At 34.7% G+C, this 19392-nt stretch overlaps 1 protein-coding gene across 2 annotated transcripts in view; it reads left to right on the forward strand.

The window, feature by feature from the left end:
• LOC142349336 (WD repeat-containing protein 48-like) overlaps positions 1-19392 on the forward strand; it is a 281832-nt gene that overhangs the window by 151691 nt on the left and 110749 nt on the right. For both annotated transcript variants that reach the window (XM_075400812.1, XM_075400813.1), the window contains exon 8: positions 1226-1412. In XM_075400812.1, the coding sequence (XP_075256927.1) occupies positions 1226-1412 (187 nt within the window). The remainder of the gene's footprint in view (positions 1-1225; positions 1413-19392) is intronic.

The following is a 19392-nucleotide window of genomic DNA, read 5'->3' on the forward strand; positions in this document are numbered from 1 at the left end:
TTTAGTTATCTTTGTAAAGCACACGAGAGAAAATGCCATATTACTATAAATACTACCCATTGTTTGTTGAAATTGGAGGTTTTTTGTTTATCCGAACTCTTTCAGTTTATTTTGATATGCAATATGTTTGTAGGTTGCTTTGTAGAGCAATCATGAAAAATGCGCCAGGTTACTATAAGAAAGACATATCATCCATGTTAATTGAGGGTTTGTTTTCTCGAACATCTTTGCTTGCTTCGCTTTGCGCTTGGTGTGGAGTTTGCTTTCTAAAGCAGATGAGAAAAACGCCATATTAATATAAAGCCGACTCATCGTTTGTTGAAATTGGAGGTTTTTTATCCGAACACTTCAGTTTATTTTGGTATGCGCTTGGTGTGTGTAGGTTGCTTTGTAAAGCAATCAAGAAAAAAGCGCAATATTACTATAAAGAGAACAAATCATCCATGTTAATGGAGGAGTTGTTTTCTCGGATATTTTTGCTTACTTTGCATTGCGCTTGGTGTGTAATTTGCTTTGTAAAGCAAACGAGGTAAAATTGCCAAATACTATAAGGAGACTCATCCTTTGTTGAAATTGGAGGATTTGTTTATTTCAACACTTCTTTTTATTTTGCTTTGCGCTTGGTGTGTGTAGGTTGCTTTGTAAAGCAATCAAGAAATAAGCGCCATAATACTATAAAGAAGACATGTCATCAATGTTAATGGAGGAGTTGTTTTCGCGTAGATTTTTTTGCTCATGTTTTTACAAAGAAGACTCGTCTTTGTTTTTAATGGAGGAGTTTTCCTCGAACAGTTTGGGTTCGTTATATTACTCTGCGTCTTGTGTGTTTAGGTTTCTTGGTAAAGAGCACGTTGTTTTTTTAAAAAAGAATACTCATCTTGATGTCGGAGCGCCATATTAAAGAAGATATTTCTTTTAATTTAATGGAGGAGTTGTTTGCTCAAAACATTTTTAGTTTGATACTAAACGGCCGATTTTCAAGACTTTTCCATTCGTCTATGAGTTCTCGCTGAATGATTTCTTTCTTTTAAATGGATCGGTAAATCAATTGAAAAAAGTTAGGCGATGAGAACTCGTATTTTTTTAAAACTTTACGAGCGGAAAAGTTGTCAAGGCTAGAAAATATAATAATTGAACACAAATGGTATCGTCAATCTTGTTGAGTTTAGGAGAGGATTTAATTTAAACAGAAGACTTTAAAAAAGATTTACATGTGAATTTGAAGGAAATTCCACCAGAAAGCTCAACGCAGGGCGGACGCGATGATGATGCGTTCGAACAGCAGCAGCAGAATGATTACGAGTCCATCTACAGTGGTGGTAATGGAAGTAGTACACTTGACAATCACACACAATCTGAACACTATCCAACTGCTGTTTTGAAAAGTGCCACTCCTCTCTACACGATTGAAGGTCAGTTTGCGCAGTATCTACTTTCTCCATTAAATAGACAATTGCTGTAATTAATTGCTCTCGAACGAAGCAAGAAGCAGTTATTGTAAACGTGTCTTTTTTGAGTAGTAAAATTTTTGCTTCGTTTTTGCGCATTTGCTTTAGAAAATTCTTTGGCTTTTCAACAGACTTTTTCACGCTTGTGTTCTTCATTTTTGAGTGATCTCAACTCAAAATTTTATCCCTATACAGTCGAATCATATAAAATTTAAGATAAGAAATCTTGTTTGTACTGGAAATGCTCCTGAAAAACATTTAAAAAATATATTCCAATTATTTAGAAGTCTTGCATACTAGATCAGATTTGAGAATATGCGTGTTTGCGTTCAATCTCATTTTTATTCTTGGCATTTGACCTTGGTGGTCTTTTTGGACTAGAATTCTCAACGGTCTATATAATCGCCGCCGTCACCATCTCGATGGCTATAAGTTAAGCGCTCTCCTTTTAAAATCAAAGGAATGTATTGTATTGGTGCTCTGTCTTTTTGATATGAGAAGTGATATGATATGGGTGCTATTATTGTTGCATCGTGGTTAATACAACTGAGCTAGTTGGAATTTATTTTTTTGTACTGTCTTTTTATGACTTGAAGAGGAGTATTATTGGAGCGTATTTTTTGATCGGTAATTTTGTTGGTGTGAATAAAGCAGGAAGTGAACTGCGTAAAAATAGTGTTTGTGTCAATTTGCTGAAGAAAGCTGAAGAGCAGAGAGAAGAGAGATTGGTTCTTTCTTCTCGATTTGAGAGTGAGAGAGTGAAAAAATAGGTGAGAGCGAATTAAGAGATTTCGCGTAGTGATCAAAGTTCTCTGATCCCTTGCGGTTTTTTCAACGCGGTTTTTAGTTTTAACTCCATCATTTCCAGTCAAAGGCGTTTCTCTCAATGATCTTAACTTGTAATAGTGCGTTTGAAAGTATTTTCAATTTGAAGGAAATATTTGAAGATTCAATTTATAGCAATTAGTGGTTTTGTTTGAAATGGGTTGGTTTAACAGTTTTGGCCGTATTTCTTATTAATTGCTCTTGAACGCAGTTCATAGCAATTATTGTAAACGTGTGTGTCTTTCTTTATGCAAAATTTTCGCTTGACAATTTTGACTTTTCGAGTGACTTTTACGCCCTTGACTTTTTGCATTTCGCGTGATCTAAAATTCCATCTCAATCACAATTTCAAGCAGCTGAACTCAATTGGCGGCAATTTAATACTAAAAGTCAAATGAAAAGTGCGCCGAAACTGGTGTCATTTTTTACTTTATATCTTAATAGTGGTATATGTTAACCTCTAATGTGGTTGTTTGAAGCCCACTATAGAACTTCTTAGTCCCATTTAGCCCCCCCCCCCGACTGAAGCAGGCTGCAATTGATTAGAGCTCCCACTAGTCGTTCAAGAGCAATTCTTCCAACGTTTAGTCGGTTATGTTTGATTGATATTATTTTGGAGCCGTTTTTGTTAACAAAAATTGAGAAATTCTGAGCACATTATTGGTGATATTTGTTTTAGTTTTTTTTGCTTATTTCAACTGATGGGTCTTTCCCATTATAGCCCCCCCCCCAGCTTAGTGGTCAGATAACCTATAGCCCCCCCCCCCCCCCAAACATGGTAATTATACCATAATGGGGGGGCTATAATTTCATGGGGGGGCTATAATGGGACAGACCCCAACTGATTTTATGCTTCTCGCTATACTTTTTCTTGGTCAATTCTCAATGCAAAGCTATTGCTTAGGAGTTCTTTCGATGAAATGACACTTTAAAGTTAAACATGGCTCTTCGCACTAATGTAAATCATACAATTTTTTTTTCAGGTTTTTGTACTTTAAATTTTTGAATTGTGGTTTCGGGAAGACCTTCAATGCCTGCCAGACAGGGTACATTTCAATGAAAAAAATTTACAAATGTATTGGTTTTTTGTGCTTTGCATGTTTTAGTTACTGTTCAAGATTTATCTGCGAAATATTGGGTAGTTGACTGGCCTAGATTTACGTAAAATATTTCGTATAATTGCAGGAGGTTGCGTTTTAGCATTGTGTGACAAATTTTGTGACGGAATTTTAGTTTATTATTAAGAGGTTAATTTTGATTTTGTCCTTGGTGATCTCCTTTCCTTTTCCTCTGTTTTCTCATTATGAAAAGATTTTGTTAGATTATCTGTCATTTGATTTCTTTGAGTTGCAACTTAAGTTTATTTTGTCAGCTGCTTTCTCAAATTTTATCTGTTACTTTTTTCATTATTTATGTTTTTGTGTGGCGGGTCCCATTCGATCTCTGATAAAGTGCAATAGAACTTTGTTCGTAATTTCAATTTTTACCAAAGGTTTCAACTACTTTGTCACAACCTCTTTTCAACAAGTATTAGCGATTATTTAACTTACCCAATTTTGTTGTCCTATTTGCCGTCTTGTCACCTTGTCTTATTGATGTCAGCTCCTGCTAGCTCTCTAATAAGGTATTATTAAAAATTTTTAGTGGTTTCAGTTCATATCAACCGTTTTAAACGAATATGGCTTCTTTTTTCAGAAAATCATTGATTTTTTTAGTATTGCTGTTCAGTATTGCTTTTTTGTTGTTTTTGTTTTTGTTGTTGTTGTTGTTCTGTCACATAGCCTCGCTAGAAAAGGTTGTTATTTTTGGGTCGCTAATGAGGCAAAAGTAGTTTTAGCTAAATTTTGAAGTTTTCTGTAAATATATAACAGTTTTAACAACTTTGACGCTTTTTTTAAAGATGACAGTATTTTCGCCCTTTTTTTGCATGCATGTTGTACTTGTTGTCTTTCTGCCTAGGTGCATTAACGGTAGGTGTTATAGACTTTCTGACTAACAAAAACTAGAATGTGATGATGGTCCCATCACATGGTTTTAGTTAGTAGTTAATGGCTATACTTCCCTTCAGACTGTTTGTTTTTGAAAATACCTGTTATTTTTCGTGTTTTACCGTCATTATTAGTCTATTCGGTTTCCAGTGTCTTAGTCCCAATTATTTATTGACAGATCTCCTTGGTTTTTTCTTTATGAATTAAGTTGGGACCATTTTGATAGTTCCGGTTTTCGGCTAATGGTTTTTGACTTTGAAACCATTCATTTTTAGAAACATTTAAACTTCCATGAGTATTTACTGTTGTTTAAACGCTTTTGGATCGAAAAGTTCAATTAACGGTTTTGGTCTTATAGACCATCATCAGAATCTAAAAAAAGGTATGACATTCTAAACTAGGTAAATCTAAAATGTTTCTGGAAAAGTAGCACCTTTCAGGATAGAGAGAGTGTAAAGTAGTTATAGACAGCTATGCATATATTTTTTTATCAAGACAACAGGCCGGTTCAATGATAAAATTACACTTAGAGAGTGAGTTCGCGAGCCCTGTACTCTTCTTTTTTTTATTAATGGAGCCTGCTCTACGTGATATGTACAGGGCTTCAAGAGTTAGTAGCTTGATGGGGTTGTTGGTTCTATCGATGACCTGAATTTCAGCATCTTCAATCTTCTGGTTGCAACTGTCCTCCAATGTGACTTGTCGGCCGAACGTGCTCTTGAATTCTCGTCGTCAAGTGGCGGGTGGTTTGCCCGTTGTAGCTGGATTGACATCCAGAACAAGTAATTTGATAGAAGTTACTCCATTTTCGGGACATCTTTCAGTAGTGAAGATCTCGGAAAAATTGGCTGTTTTACGGAGTTTCTGTGGGAACTGGTTGCTCCTGTTGCCCCTGCTCTGCAGAATGAGCATGATGTTCGCGAAATTGTTAGATTTTGCTTCATTTGCCGAGGGTTTCGCTTTGCTATTCGGGATCTTGTCCGATGTTTTCCTTATCTGAGGCTAGTAGAACTGCGGAGGATACTGATTTGCTCACAAATTTTTATCGCGGAGTCCATCCCCTCGACGAATTTCTCCCAGTTTGACGTCGAGTTGAAGATCGGTGTGTAAATGGTCTCCTGAATGATGTTTTTCTTGTAGACCATGGGGACTAGCGATCTGAAAGATCAGTCCTGTCTGTGGGCTTCTGGTACCAGGATGTTGTGATTCTCCCTTCCTTAAGCTATCTTTGTCGAGAAACGGCATGCTGCCGTCCATCACTATTTCTTTCGTGAATTCAAGATATGGGCGAAGCGTATTGATATGCAGGATTTTTCGGTTTCAGATTCTTTTCCGGATCTCAGGATGTCGTTCACATACGGTCGGAAGATTTTAGCCTTCGCTTCTGAGACGTTCTGAGCTGGACACACCCACAAGACATTTCGAAGGGTGGGCTTGTTTTGATCTCGTTGAATGACAAGCCGGAGCATACCCTGTGGAACCATTGCTTACAGTTATCCAAGGGATTGAGTACCCTGCTCTGGAGAACTTCTGACACTTTCCACAAGGAAAGGGGACATTGGTGTTCATTTTTGGTGGTTTCGTTTCATCAGTGGCTATTTTCTCTTCAAACTGTTTCAGCCGAAGGTTTGCGAGTATCACCGGTTGAGAAGCGCCCATCGCTATTCCATCTCACTGGATGTACCACTCGTGCTCGGAGCACGTTTTTTACGGCCAGTTCCATGAGTGACTTGAATGTTGCTCTCGACAGGGGTGGCGGGCTTCCTGAAGTGAACACAGCTTCACATGCCAGCTTGATGGCCTCCGGGAAAGTTGCTATAAAGGCTTTTCACATCCATGGAGAAAACTGTCTCATTTTTAATAGCCGCCCTCATCTTCTCAGCCGGCTATTATAGCGCTCCTTTTTTACAATTCAAAGAATTTGAATTGTATTGGGGCGCTGTCTTTTTTTTAAGATCTGTTCACAGATTTTCATGATTTTTGAAGTCAAATTGGAGCAGTGATTTTGGTCAAGCCGAAACAGGAAATGGAGCGAAAAAGCGAGTGGTTTTGCGGCGTGAAATTTTATCGCTCTAATTTTAAAGGAGAGTGAGAGTACGGTGTTTGAACAAAAATTCGCTTTATCGGTAGTGGTTTTTTGTTCACATGCGGCAATTTCACTTTGATTTTTACTGTTTTTTCGATTTTTTGGATCAGATTTTTTTCTAAATGGTTTTTCCAATCCATTCATAGTCCGTTCTAGGTCTAGTTTTCTGTTTAGTCAATGAAAATTCTTTGAATTTTACGTCAGGACTTGTCCTGCTATGTTTTTTTACTTCGTCGAATAAAAAAATGTTTCGCTTTACCTCATTTTGCCGCCTTTTCAACATTTTGCGTGAAATCTTTTTGACTTCTTTAGGCTAGTTTCTCTCTTCTCTCATTCTGCTAAAAGTGATTTTTAACATCAGTTGCTCAGCAAAGCAATTCAAAATGAACAGAGTCAGTATAAAAAATTGAAGTCAGAAATAGAAACGGGATAAACCCATAAAGCCCAATTTTAGATGCCCGCTATTTGAACGTCGTTCCTATAAATATTAGTTACCGCTCTCTAATGCTTATTGTTATTGATAGTAGCCCCTGTAGCCTCTCTCTAAGAAACAGAAGTATGTTCAACTACGAAATGCCATCTAAATAAATTGGACTTAAAAAAATGTTTTTGTACAAAAATCTTTTTTTTTCAATATCTTCTGTTATTTCAATCCCAATCATGCTTATTGGAATCAATGGCGGCTATTTTCCGGCAATCTGCCGGGTATGTTTATAGCTGCGAAGCTGTAAACTGGGCGTAGCTATATTGCGGTGCTCTTTGTTTTTTACAATTGAAAGAATTTGAATTGTATTGGGGCGCTGTCTTTTTACGACTCGAAGAGGAGTATTGGAGAAGTCCTTTTTTTTAATCTTTTTTAAATTTTTTAAAGTGATTTTTGAAGCGGGAAATGAAACGCGTGAAAAAATTTGGAGTAATTTTGGTGCCGAACAAAAGTGAAGAGCGGAGCGAAAAGAGAATGGTTTTTCTTCAAACCGCTGTTTTTGAGAGAGCGAGAAATTGATGTGTGAAAAAAATTTTCTAAGCGAGCGGCATTTTAAAGAAAGCATTTTTTTTTCATTTTTTGGTTAAGAGGTTTGGTTAATATTTTGTTTTAAATTTAGGCTGGTTTTGGTAGTCGTTTGACGGTTTCTGGAAATTCATATGAATTTTATGCTAATTCGGAGGTTTTTCATGTATTTTGCTCATTTTTGCATTTTTTTAACGATTGTTTTGTTTTACTGGCTCAAATGGGTATTGAAAAGACCCCTTCTACTTGATCAAAATTTAGATAACAATGGGTTACAATTTTTGTGGATATGAATTAGTTTTTTGTTGAGAAATATGACAAGAAATAGCTAAAATTGGGACTATTTTTCTTATTTTTTTGTTTGCAGTTTTTCGCTTTTTTTTGTTCTTTAGACAAGTTTCTTAGCCTATTATGACTTGCCTATTGTTTCGAGAGCATCTGGATACCTTATTGGTGGAATGGAATTTTTCTTTGGATTTATATGCTTTTGTAATATTAAAAAATATTAGTGAATTTTACGGTTTTTAGTGCAAGTTGGTTTTAAGAGCTTTTTTTCATAATTTTGCCTCAAGTATTTTGGGAAATTTCACATAAGTGGTTTACGTAAGTATGAGTTGTTTGATGAAGTAGCTTTGGCAGAGATAGTTATTTCGGGATCTCAATTTATAAAAAAAAGATTTGATCAGATTTTTTATCAGATTTTAACAGATTTGATTTTGTTTTTACTTTTGTTTTATGGTTTAGTTTCAAGATAATCATAAATTTGTGGAGTCGCGTTTTGTCGGATGAGTAGTTGGATGGCGTTTAAGTAGATTTGCGCTCCGAGTCGTTTCCGGAATTCTTCCGGCTATGTTTTTTTTTAAGATCTTTTCACACATTTTCACGATTTTTGAAGTCAAACTGGAATAGTGATTTTGGTCACGCCGAAACAGGAAATGGAGCAAAAAAGCGAGTGGTTTTGCGGCGTGAAATTTTTTCGCTCCAATTTTAAAGGAGAGCGAGAAATCGGTGTTTGAAGAAAAATTCGCTTTCTCGCGAGTGGTTTTTTTGTTCATATGCGGCAATTTCACTTTGAATTTTACTATTTTTTCGATTTTTTTGATCGGATTTTTTTCCAAATGGTTTTCCCAATCCGTTCATAGTTCATTGTTGGCCTAGTTTTTGTGAGAATCAGATTGACATTTCTCGCTATTGGTTTTTTGTTCTCGCTAGCGGCATTTTGACATTAATTTTCTGTTTTTTTGTTTTATCTGATTTTTTTAGAAATGGTTTTCCCAATTCACTCATAGTCCGTTTTAGGTCTAATTTTTTGTTGAGTCAATGAAAATTCTTTGAATTGTACGTCAGGACTTGTCCTGCTATGTTTTTTTGTTTCGTTGTCTGACGCTCTTTTTTCGTTTTACATTTGTTCACACAGCAAAGCTGAAAAAGTCAAATTTTCTGAATGACTTCTTGCTCTCACTAACGGCATTTGCGCACGTGACGTCATTTCTCACTCGTTTTAGCAAAAGTTTTTAGGTTATTTGCGTGATTAGATTTTGATCATGCGTGACTTACCTCACTCAATAAAATGACTTTTGCACTTTAAAACTTAAGTTTAATTTGAATTTGTTTAAGGTCAAAGGAACTCATATGTGCAGTAAAGGTCCCAAATAAGAGGTTTCTGCGCAATGAATTTTAACATGCTTTTTTAATTTATGGCTGAATGTTTTTCACCTAGTTTTTTGAGCGGCGTCAATTTTTTTTTCAATTTAGATCTGTTTCTATCTATTATATGGCACACAGGTCTATTCTTTCGCAGCTGTTCCGGCAATCTGCCGGCTATGTTCCTCAAGATTTCTCGGTGGATGTTTCAATATTGGCACCAGGAACTCGTCAAAAAAAACTTCGTCAACCACTTGCTCAACCTGTCGTAAGCACTTCAGGGCAGAGAGAGAGAGAGAGAGAGAGAGAGAGAGAGAGAGAGAGAGAGAGAAAGCGAGAGAGAGAGAGAGAGAGAGAGCGGGCGAGAGCGAGAACAGGTCACAGGGGAGTATCGGCTTTGTCCACCTTTGCGAGGCCGTAAAAGATGGCTGGCTGTGTTCCTGTGCATTTCTGCTTCTTGAAGAGATCGTCATCAATTTCTTTGTGTTCGCGCAAACGTTTGAGACTATTATTCATTTAGAATGGTGTTCTTCTTCTTAGTTTTGAGTACTGCAGTATTTAATGTTGCCTACATTTTTGATTTTTTTGTTACATTACCCTTTTCTTCCTACGAAATCTTTCTTTATGTTTTCTAATAAGCATTCGTTTATTTTTCGTAAATTCGAAGTTTGCCTTACATTTTTAATGATTGTTATACCACTTATTGAAATCAGTGTTATGCAATTTGTTAAGTATGTTATCTGTTGTTCTCTTACTTTTTTTTACCATTTATTCTCTACAAAAGTGGAAGCTACCGTCTAAATTTTGATATTTTTTATAGCTGCGAAGCTGTAAGCTGAGCGAAGCTATATTGCGGTGCTCTTGGTTTTTTACGACTCGAAGAGGCGTATTGGTTTTCTCTCGGTCTTTTTTTTGACAGAAAGTAGATTTGTTCACGCGGCATTTTGACCTAAAAGCGAAAGTGAGAAAAGCTGTCTTGGTTGAACAGATTTTCGCTAAGCGAGAGCAGTTTTTTTATCATGCGCTGCGTTTAGTGAATGACTTTTTTTTACTTTGAAAAGTAGTTTCTGACTGAATGGCACATATAGATAACCGTTTTTAGCCGTTTTTTGTCTAAGTGGACCATTTTTTTCACTTTTAATTTGGTTTCTTGTAGAAATAAAGTTTATTCGATATTTTATTGAAATGTCAACTTCGGAAATTGATGCCACAGTGTTTTGAAGAGCCTGGAAATGCGTTTCAAGTAGAAAATTGGCACATATTTCTTGATTTTTTAGTTAATTTTTGGCTTTTTCTATTACATCATTTTTGGATCTTTTAACCGTCTTTTTGTCAAAAATCAGTTAATAGTGCAACTTCTCTCTGATAATTAATATACTCAACGCCTCTTTCTACCTCGATGTAATTTTGTTTTATAAAATTGTACATATGCTAATCCAATTTTGGTAGTTTTTTTCCAATTTTCGTCAGTTTTTTTGTTTGTATTTTTGTTGTACTTGCTAGAAAATGTCTAGCAAGTCTTTCAAGTTGAAAATTGGCACATATTTCTTGATTTTTTAGTTAATTTTTGGCTTTTTCTATTAATTTCATCATTTTTGGATCTTTTAACCGTCTTTTTGTCAAAAATCAGTTAATAGTGCAACTTCTCTCTGATAACTAATATACACAACGCCTCTTTCTACCTCGATGTAATTTTGTTTTATAAAATTGTACATATGCTAATCCCATTTTGGTAGTTTTTTTCCAATTTTCGTCAGTTTTTTTGTTTGTATTTTTGTTGTACTTGCTAGAAAATGTCTAGCAAGTCTTTCAAGTTGAAAATTGGCACATATTTCTTGATTTTTTAGTTAATTTTTGGCTTTTTCTATTAATTTCATCATTTTTGGATCTTTTAACCGTCTTTTTGTCAAAAATCAGTTAATAGTGCAACTTCTCTCTGATAATTAATATACTCAACGCCTCTTTCTACCTCGATGTAATTTTGTTTTATAAAATTGTACATATGCTAATCCGATTTTGGTAGTTTTTTTCCAATTTTCGTCAGTTTTTTTGTTTGTATTTTTGTTGTACTTGCTTGAAAATGTCTAGCAAGTCTTAAGTTGAAAATTGGCACATATTTCTTGATTTTTTAGTTAATTTTTGGCTTTTTCTATTAATTTCATCATTTTTGGATCTTTTAAACGTCTTTTTTGTCAAAAATCAGTTAATAGTTCAACTTCTCTCTGATAACTAATATACACAACGCCTCTTTCTACCTCGATGTAATTTTGTTTTATAAAATTGTACATATGCTAATCCCATTTTGGTAGTTTTTTTCCATTTTTCGTCAGTTTTTTTGTTTGTATTTTTGTTGTACTTGCTAGAAAATGTCTAGCAAGTCTTTCAAGTTGAAAATTGGCACATATTTCTTGATTTTTTAGTTAATTGTTGGCTTTTTCTATTAATTTCATCATTTTTGGATCTTTTAAACGTCTTTTTTGTCAAAAATCAGTTAATAGTGCAACTTCTCTCTGATAACTAATATACACAACGCCTCTTTCTACCTCGATGTAATTTTGTTTTATAAAATTGTACATATGCTAATCCGATTTTGGTAGTTTTTTTTCCAATTTTCGTCAGTTTTTTTGTTTGTATTTTTGTTGTACTTGCTAGAAAATGTCTAGCAAGTCTTTCAAGTTGAAAATTGGCACATATTTCTTGATTTTTTAGTTAATTGTTGGCTTTTTCTATTAATTTCATCATTTTTGGATCTTTTAAACGTCTTTTTTGTCAAAAATCAGTTAATAGTGCAACTTCTCTCTGATAATTAATATACTCAACGCCTCTTTCTACCTCGATGTAATTTTGTTTTATAAAATTGTACATATGCTAATCCGATTTTGGTAGTTTTTTTCCAATTTTCGTCAGTTTTTTTGTTTGTATTTTTGTTGTACTTGCTAGAAAATGTCTAGCAAGTCTTTCAAGTTGAAAATTGGCACATATTTCTTGATTTTTTAGTTAATTTTTGGCTTTTTCTATTAATTTCATCATTTTTGGATCTTTTAACCGTCTTTTTGTCAAAAATCAGTTAATAGTGCAACTTCTCTCTGATAACTAATATACACAACGCCTCTTTCTACCTCGATGTAATTTTGTTTTATAAAATTGTACATATGCTAATCCCATTTTGGTAGTTTTTTTCCAATTTTCGTCAGTTTTTTTGTTTGTATTTTTGTTGTACTTGCTAGAAAATGTCTAGCAAGTCTTTCAAGTTGAAAATTGGCACATATTTCTTGATTTTTTAGTTAATTTTTGGCTTTTTCTATTAATTTCATCATTTTTGGATCTTTTAACCGTCTTTTTGTCAAAAATCAGTTAATAGTGCAACTTCTCTCTGATAATTAATATACTCAACGCCTCTTTCTACCTCGATGTAATTTTGTTTTATAAAATTGTACATATGCTAATCCGATTTTGGTAGTTTTTTTCCAATTTTCGTCAGTTTTTTTGTTTGTATTTTTGTTGTACTTGCTTGAAAATGTCTAGCAAGTCTTAAGTTGAAAATTGGCACAGATTTCTTGATTTTTTAGTTAATTTTTGGCTTTTTCTATTAATTTCATCATTTTTGGATCTTTTAAACGTCTTTTTTGTCAAAAAACAGTTAATAGTTCAACTTCTCTCTGATAACTAATATACACAACGCCTCTTTCTACCTCGATGTAATTTTGTTTTATAAAATTGTACATATGCTAATCCCATTTTGGTAGTTTTTTTCCATTTTTCGTCAGTTTTTTTGTTTGTATTTTTGTTGTACTTGCTAGAAAATGTCTAGCAAGTCTTTCAAGTTGAAAATTGGCACATATTTCTTGATTTTTTAGTTAATTGTTGGCTTTTTCTATTAATTTCATCATTTTTGGATCTTTTAAACGTCTTTTTTGTCAAAAATCAGTTAATAGTGCAACTTCTCTCTGATAACTAATATACACAACGCCTCTTTCTACCTCGATGTAATTTTGTTTTATAAAATTGTACATATGCTAATCCGATTTTGGTAGTTTTTTTTCCAATTTTCGTCAGTTTTTTTGTTTGTATTTTTGTTGTACTTGCTAGAAAATGTCTTTTTGTGCAACATGAGGGACTTTAATTTCGTTTCAATAAAAATTCAATCATTTTTGGCGTTAAGTTTTTGAAGAACAGTTAAAACTTTCGTAAATGCTGTCTTAAAATTTTTTTGACCATTTTTTTGCAAAATGTTTCAATGTTTCGTATTTATGAATTCTGCTTTTTCCTATTTTTTGTTCTCTTCAGGAGAATAGATCTTTGTATCGGATGGCTAGTTATCTTTTCTATGCTTGAATGCTGAACAATGAAATGTATTCGTTTTTCTTGAGTTTTTCAAATTGATTTTTTACTTTCAAAAATCAAGAATGTCTTTTTGTTACGGTGTTCCTTACATTCTGCCCATATTCTTCACATTCTAGTTAGTATCATCCTATCTTTGTCCTGGCATCTACGTTTGTTTTGCGGTATATTGATTTTTTCAGTTGTTAAAAATGAATGATTTCAGCTTTTTCTTAGATTTTCGTCATTTCTTTGGTTTGCAATAGATTTATTCAACATAAGGCAGTACTGAGAGTTTGATAGCAAGCTTTTTCCAAGATTTCCATTTATGACTATTTACTGCAACTTTCTTCCGGCCTTGTTAATAATTTAAACGATTTTTTGCCTTTGAATATTCTTCTGCTGCTTATGTCTATGATCAATTTAATTTTTGAATTAGTATGAAATCCTGTTGTCTAGCATATGTACAACCAGGAACAAATGTGTGTTGTTTTGTCTTAATTGCAGTGATTAGAAGTGTAATTATAGGTGTTTTCTGATTCTTAAATTTGAGCTTTATGTTTTGAAAAGATTTAACTTAGTTTCTAAGATTATTATCTGCCGTTTGCTATCGTGATCTTTTTCAGATTAGAATCATGAATTATTTGAGGGCAATTGATAACCTTGTCAGTTTTTTCAGACTATCATTTCTTTGACCACCTTAATCATTTCGGTTTTTTTAACCTTACCAAACGTTTTCAATAATATAAAATTTTGCTGCATTTTGTTTCTCTTGGTGACAGTGGTTCAAGTCTCACCGTTTTTTAGAGCAGTCCTGGAGAGGTAGTGAGTGAATGGTTTAATACAAAAGGTAGTGGCTTCCGCTGCAATTACGATTTTGTTAGTGAACATTTGACGCTTCGAGTTGCTTCCGGAATTCTTCCGGCTATGTTTTTTTGTTTCGTCGTCTGACGCTTTTTTCGTTTTACATTTGTTCACACAGCAAAGCTGAAAAAGTCAAATTTTCTGAATGACTTCTTCCTCTCACTGACGGCATTTGCGCGCGTGACGTCATTTCTCACTCGCTTTAGCAAAAGTTTTTACGTTATTTGCGTGATTAGATGTTGATCATGCGTGACTTAGCTCACTCAATAAAATGACTTTTGCACTTTAAAACTTAAGTTTAATTTGAATTTGTTTAAGGTCAAAGGAACTCATATGTGCAGTAAAGGTCCCTAATAAGACGCTTCTGCGGATTAAATTTTAACAAGCTTTTTTGATTTATCGCTGAATGTTAAATTGCTCTCAAACGAAGTTTGTAGCAATTATATTAGTCCTGTCGGTCTTTTTTTTATGCGATTTTTCGCTTGACCAATTTTTCGTCTGACGCTTTTGACTTTTCGTCCTCAAAAATGGGATAAACAGGTAGCGGCCAGCGGGCATTAAGTGCTCTTAGAGCCTTTTAGCTCTGTTTCAGCTCAAACAGTTTTGGAGTCTTATACTTATGGTGTGAACAGCGGTTCTTAGAGGTTGAAGACCCCCACCCCCCCCCCACTGCTGACCCCCCCCCACTATTGCCCCCCCACCGCCCTGTTGCCCCCCCACCCGACTGTCGCCACCCCCATCGGCTCCCCCGTGCACCCTCCCCTCACCCGTGGCTAGCTACTGACGAACAACCGCTAGTTAAAAACGCAAATTTATACTAATTTTCACAATTTTTTTCAAGATTTTTGAAAATTTTTGTCAGTTTTTTAAGTTTTTTCAGCCCTAGCAGCCCTAGGTGTCAAGGAATCCACTCTAGGATTTGATAATAGGTTATTGAATAGTTTCTAGTGGTAATAGAATGGTTTCAACATTTCAACACTGCGAATTTTTTGCATTTTTTTGATAAATTTTGCAAATTTTTTCAATGTTTTTGAAAGTTTTTGTCGTTTTTTAGGTTTATCCAGCCTCAAGAGCCAAGGAACTTCCTCGAGGGTTTAATAATAGGTTACTATGTAGTTTCTAGAAGCAATGGAATCATTTGCAAGATTTAAACATCACGAATTTTAGCATTTTTTTGACAAAAATTGCTATATTTTTAAAATTTTTTGACATATTTTCATTATTCAAGATTTTTCAGCCTCAGGGTTCAGACAACCTCCTGAAGGGTTTGATAATACGTTGCTGCATAGTTTCTAGTGGTAATAGAATGTTTTTCAACATTTGAACATCACGATTTTTAGCAGTTGTTGGATAAAACTTGAATTTTTTTTTCAAAATTTGTCATTATCTAAGTTCTTCCAGCCCCAAGAAACCTCGTATAGGCTTTGATAATAGGTTACTGAACAATTTTAATTGCGATAGAATAGTTTTGAACTTTTTAATATCACAAATTTTATCGATTTTTTAAAACTTATGATTTTTTCAGTTTTTTTTTTGAAATTTTTGTCATTTTATTTGCAGTTTTTGAGTCCTTTTTTGAGTTTAACAATTAATACTGGCCAACGAAGCTTTTTAAGTCTTGCAGATGGGTTACATGACAAAAATTCAGAGGCAAAAAATGTTCTTTGAACATTTTCGTCACTGCGAAATGTGGAAAGTTTTCTTCTGAATTTTGCACTTTCAGTTTTTTATATGATTTAGTTACTAACAAGGCTAGAATCTCATGGAAAAAATTTCTAGCTCTCTCTCTCTCTTTCTCTCGGTGTGTGTGTGTGTTGGTTGGCGTTTCTTTCCTTCTCTTTCTCGCTCACGTTTTACCTCGCTCTCTCTCTCTCTCTCTCTCTCTCTCTCTCCTTAACTCTTTTGTTGACTTCAGCGGCTGTTATGTGGCGTGATAATATCGTCTATTACCCTAGCCTCACGCCTCTTCAATCAAGCGAAAGCTAACCTCACTAAACAGTGGCTAGGTGCTGACAACCGCCCGCCGGTCGTTTGAGAGCAATTCGCCCGACGTTAGTCGGTTATGTTTTTGTTACCTAGTTTTTTGAGCGGCGTCGATTTTTTTTCAATTTAGATCTGTATCGGTTTCTATCTCTATTATATGGCATGCAGGTCTATTCTTTCGCAGCTATTCCGGCAATCTGTCGGCTATGTTTATTTAGTTAATATGTTCAGGGTTGCAATAATTTAATCAACATTTGAAAAAATGATTCAAATCGTGAGGTGAGTTCTTTGTAAATTTTTGTTTTACCTCGTGTTTTTGTGTTGGTATGTCCTATATTGACTGTTATAGGTTTTTTATAAGGAGGCTGACTAATCAGGTCTTTTTTGCTTAGTCGAATTGTATTTCAGGATTTTTGGTGCTCTGTTTAATACCCCCACAGCGATAGCTGGGTCTATCATTGGCCGTCTCTTGGTTTTTTTAGCCCGTCAAGATTTTTTGTTACGACCATATGACGTTTTTTGATCTATCGCAGTTTTTGGTCACATGCAATTTACCTCAAAATTGACTTCCTCACTCTGAAATTGACTTGTAACTTAATTCAAAATGAAAAGGTTAAGCGAATGTGTGTCACGCTAATGGAAGGTTATTTGAGAGCACCTAATGGAAGTAGCAATCAGTTATACAGATTCCTACTCAAAATAAAACATCGCAGCATTAGACATTTCTAAATTTCTCGTCTGTTTCTTTTACTATCTTTTTGAGACTGCAGATCTACGAAGCTATTGCGACTTTTTTCTGGCAATCTGCCAGTTATGTTTGTTTTTGTTTTGGCATCTTCCCTATTTTTGTTACGACCATTTGATCACGTGCCAAGAAATCATTGATCAACTTTTTTCGGTGACTTCTAGCACTCAACGGAATTTCTTATGGTCTTTTTTTACTCGTGTGTGACGTCATTTTTTACTCGTGGTCTGAGCCTTAAATTCAACGGTGTGTTATGTTCTTTGATCATACATAACTTAACTCAATAAATTATCTGTGCACTCACTTTTGGTAAGCTACGTTTTTAAGTCAATTTAAGGCCATGTCTTGCCGTTTCTTGTGGTTTTCGTGTCAATGGACGTCTAATCATCAGAAGTTAATAGATTGACAAGCAGATTGATTTTCACAGAGAAATTGACAAGTATATTCACAGAGCTTATTCACAGAGAAATTCCAGGTAAAAGTTTTCAAGCAGCTGTAATTGTTCTTGAACGAAGTTTGAAGTAATTATTTGCGTTTTGCGTTTTTTCTAGAACATTCTTTGACTTTGTGACTTTACGCTTGAGTTCTTCATTTTTCAATGATCCAAGTTGCTCTCTTTCTGAAATAAAGTTTGTTGCTAATCTAAAAGCGATTGTGAGCCAATTAGAAATAAAGCCATTGTAGCTTAGTGGTTTAAGATGTTGGACTGGAGTTTGGTAGATCACGTTTTGGAACCCTTGTGTGTCGGTGTTGCACCCATAAAACATATCTAAGCTACTCCTCTCAAATTTAAATTTCACGCGGCTGTTGTTCAAGAGAAATTCATTCGAAGTACATCGGTTTATATTTTTATTGCTAATCCTGTGTTAATGATTACACATGACTTCTGTGCAACTTGATCATAATTTTTTGAATTAACAATGCAAAAAGTTGCCGAATTTGGTGGAGGCATGATCACGTTGCACAGATTTCACGTGAGACTGAACTTACAGCTTCTTGCAGAAAAATGTTAATTTTGTCATTATTATATGTGGATTTTCTCCGTGAGTACTTCGGGCATCTTTTTACAAATTTGAGGTGATTATTTACAACCGAATCATATAAAATTTAAGAAAAGGATATCGTGTTGGTTCTGAGAATGCTCCTGAAAAACATTTTTAGAAATTTATTCCAGTTATTTAGAGGTCAGGCAAATTAGATAATTACAACACTATTTGCTTGAAAGACAATAGTGTGTGAGATCTGATTTGAAAATATGGGTGTATCTCATTTATATCTCTCATTTGTCTCAGTTCAATCTCATTTTTATTCCCTATCTTTGGTGGTGATGGTCTTTTTGAACTAGAGGTCTCAACGGTCTATGTAGAGGCTGTTATACGGCAAAGATGCTGGCTGTTTTTAGATGTGTTCACACATTTTTCAGTGACTTTGAGCTGTCGCAATGTGAGGCAGAGCTAAAGGGCACTGGGCATTAAGTGTAATTTGAGTACATAAGCTGCCTATAGTAGTCTTTTAGGCGCTTAGTGCGCTGAAGTAGCTGAGAAGGCCTCCGTTTGAGGGGAAGATGCCTTCTAGAGCCTGAAAGTTTGTAGGTTTTCACACTTTAAGATTGGGTGAACTTGGTCTTAAATTGATGTTGGTCACAGTTAATAAAGGCCCCGCACATCATTTAATCGCTTTTCATGTCTATTTAGGCACATTTTTTCTAACACAAAAAACTAGTTGCTATTGTGATAATTTTCGAGAATTTGTCGTTTAGGGCGTCGCAAAGATTTTTTAAAAATCTTATGCGTCATTAGCCCGATTTTTTGTTTTTGGGACCTTAGCTTCAAGAGCGTTTAGTAATTTGGCTATTTTTCCACGTTCTTGATTTTTTCTCTTATTTTTGCCTCTATTAGCCTCTTGTGTCCTCTTCTGCTAATCTTTAATTTAGTTGTGGTGAAAGAGAGATTTGGTTTTGAAAAAAGAATTTTGGTGAGATTAGACTTATTTGCAAAGATTTTTGTCTTCTCTTTTAATGTTTCTCAATTTTCTCTGATCATTTTCACATTTTCTGTGCGCAAGTATGTCAAAAAAAAAACATTTTTGAGCTGACTATTGCGTTCTTGCATAGTTTTTAGTGTTAGGTTTTGGTTTTGAAGACATAACACCAAGAAGCTCCACCAACTGTTCCGTATTTTTGACAATTTCGGTTTTCATATAATATTTGGCTTCATTTTTTCTTATATGTGAACCAAATTTGTTTCTTTGTTGCTTAATTTTCCTCTGCATTTTTTCTCCAAAAAAAAGTATTTAAAACGCTTAGCGCACAATTGTGTTCATTAATAGCCACACAGCGATAGCTGGGGCTATTATTGACCTGCTCTTGGTTTTTGTTTATTTCGTCGTCGCGATTTTTGTTGCGACCATATGACGTCCCAACCACTTCAAATTTGCTATTTGTTCATTCGTTCATGCAATTTAAACTGAATTGCGTGCGT

This window comes from Convolutriloba macropyga, chromosome 11, assembly GCF_964194025.1.
Source record: "Convolutriloba macropyga chromosome 11, txConMacr16.3, whole genome shotgun sequence".
Classification (NCBI taxonomy): Eukaryota; Metazoa; Xenacoelomorpha; order Acoela; family Convolutidae; genus Convolutriloba; species Convolutriloba macropyga.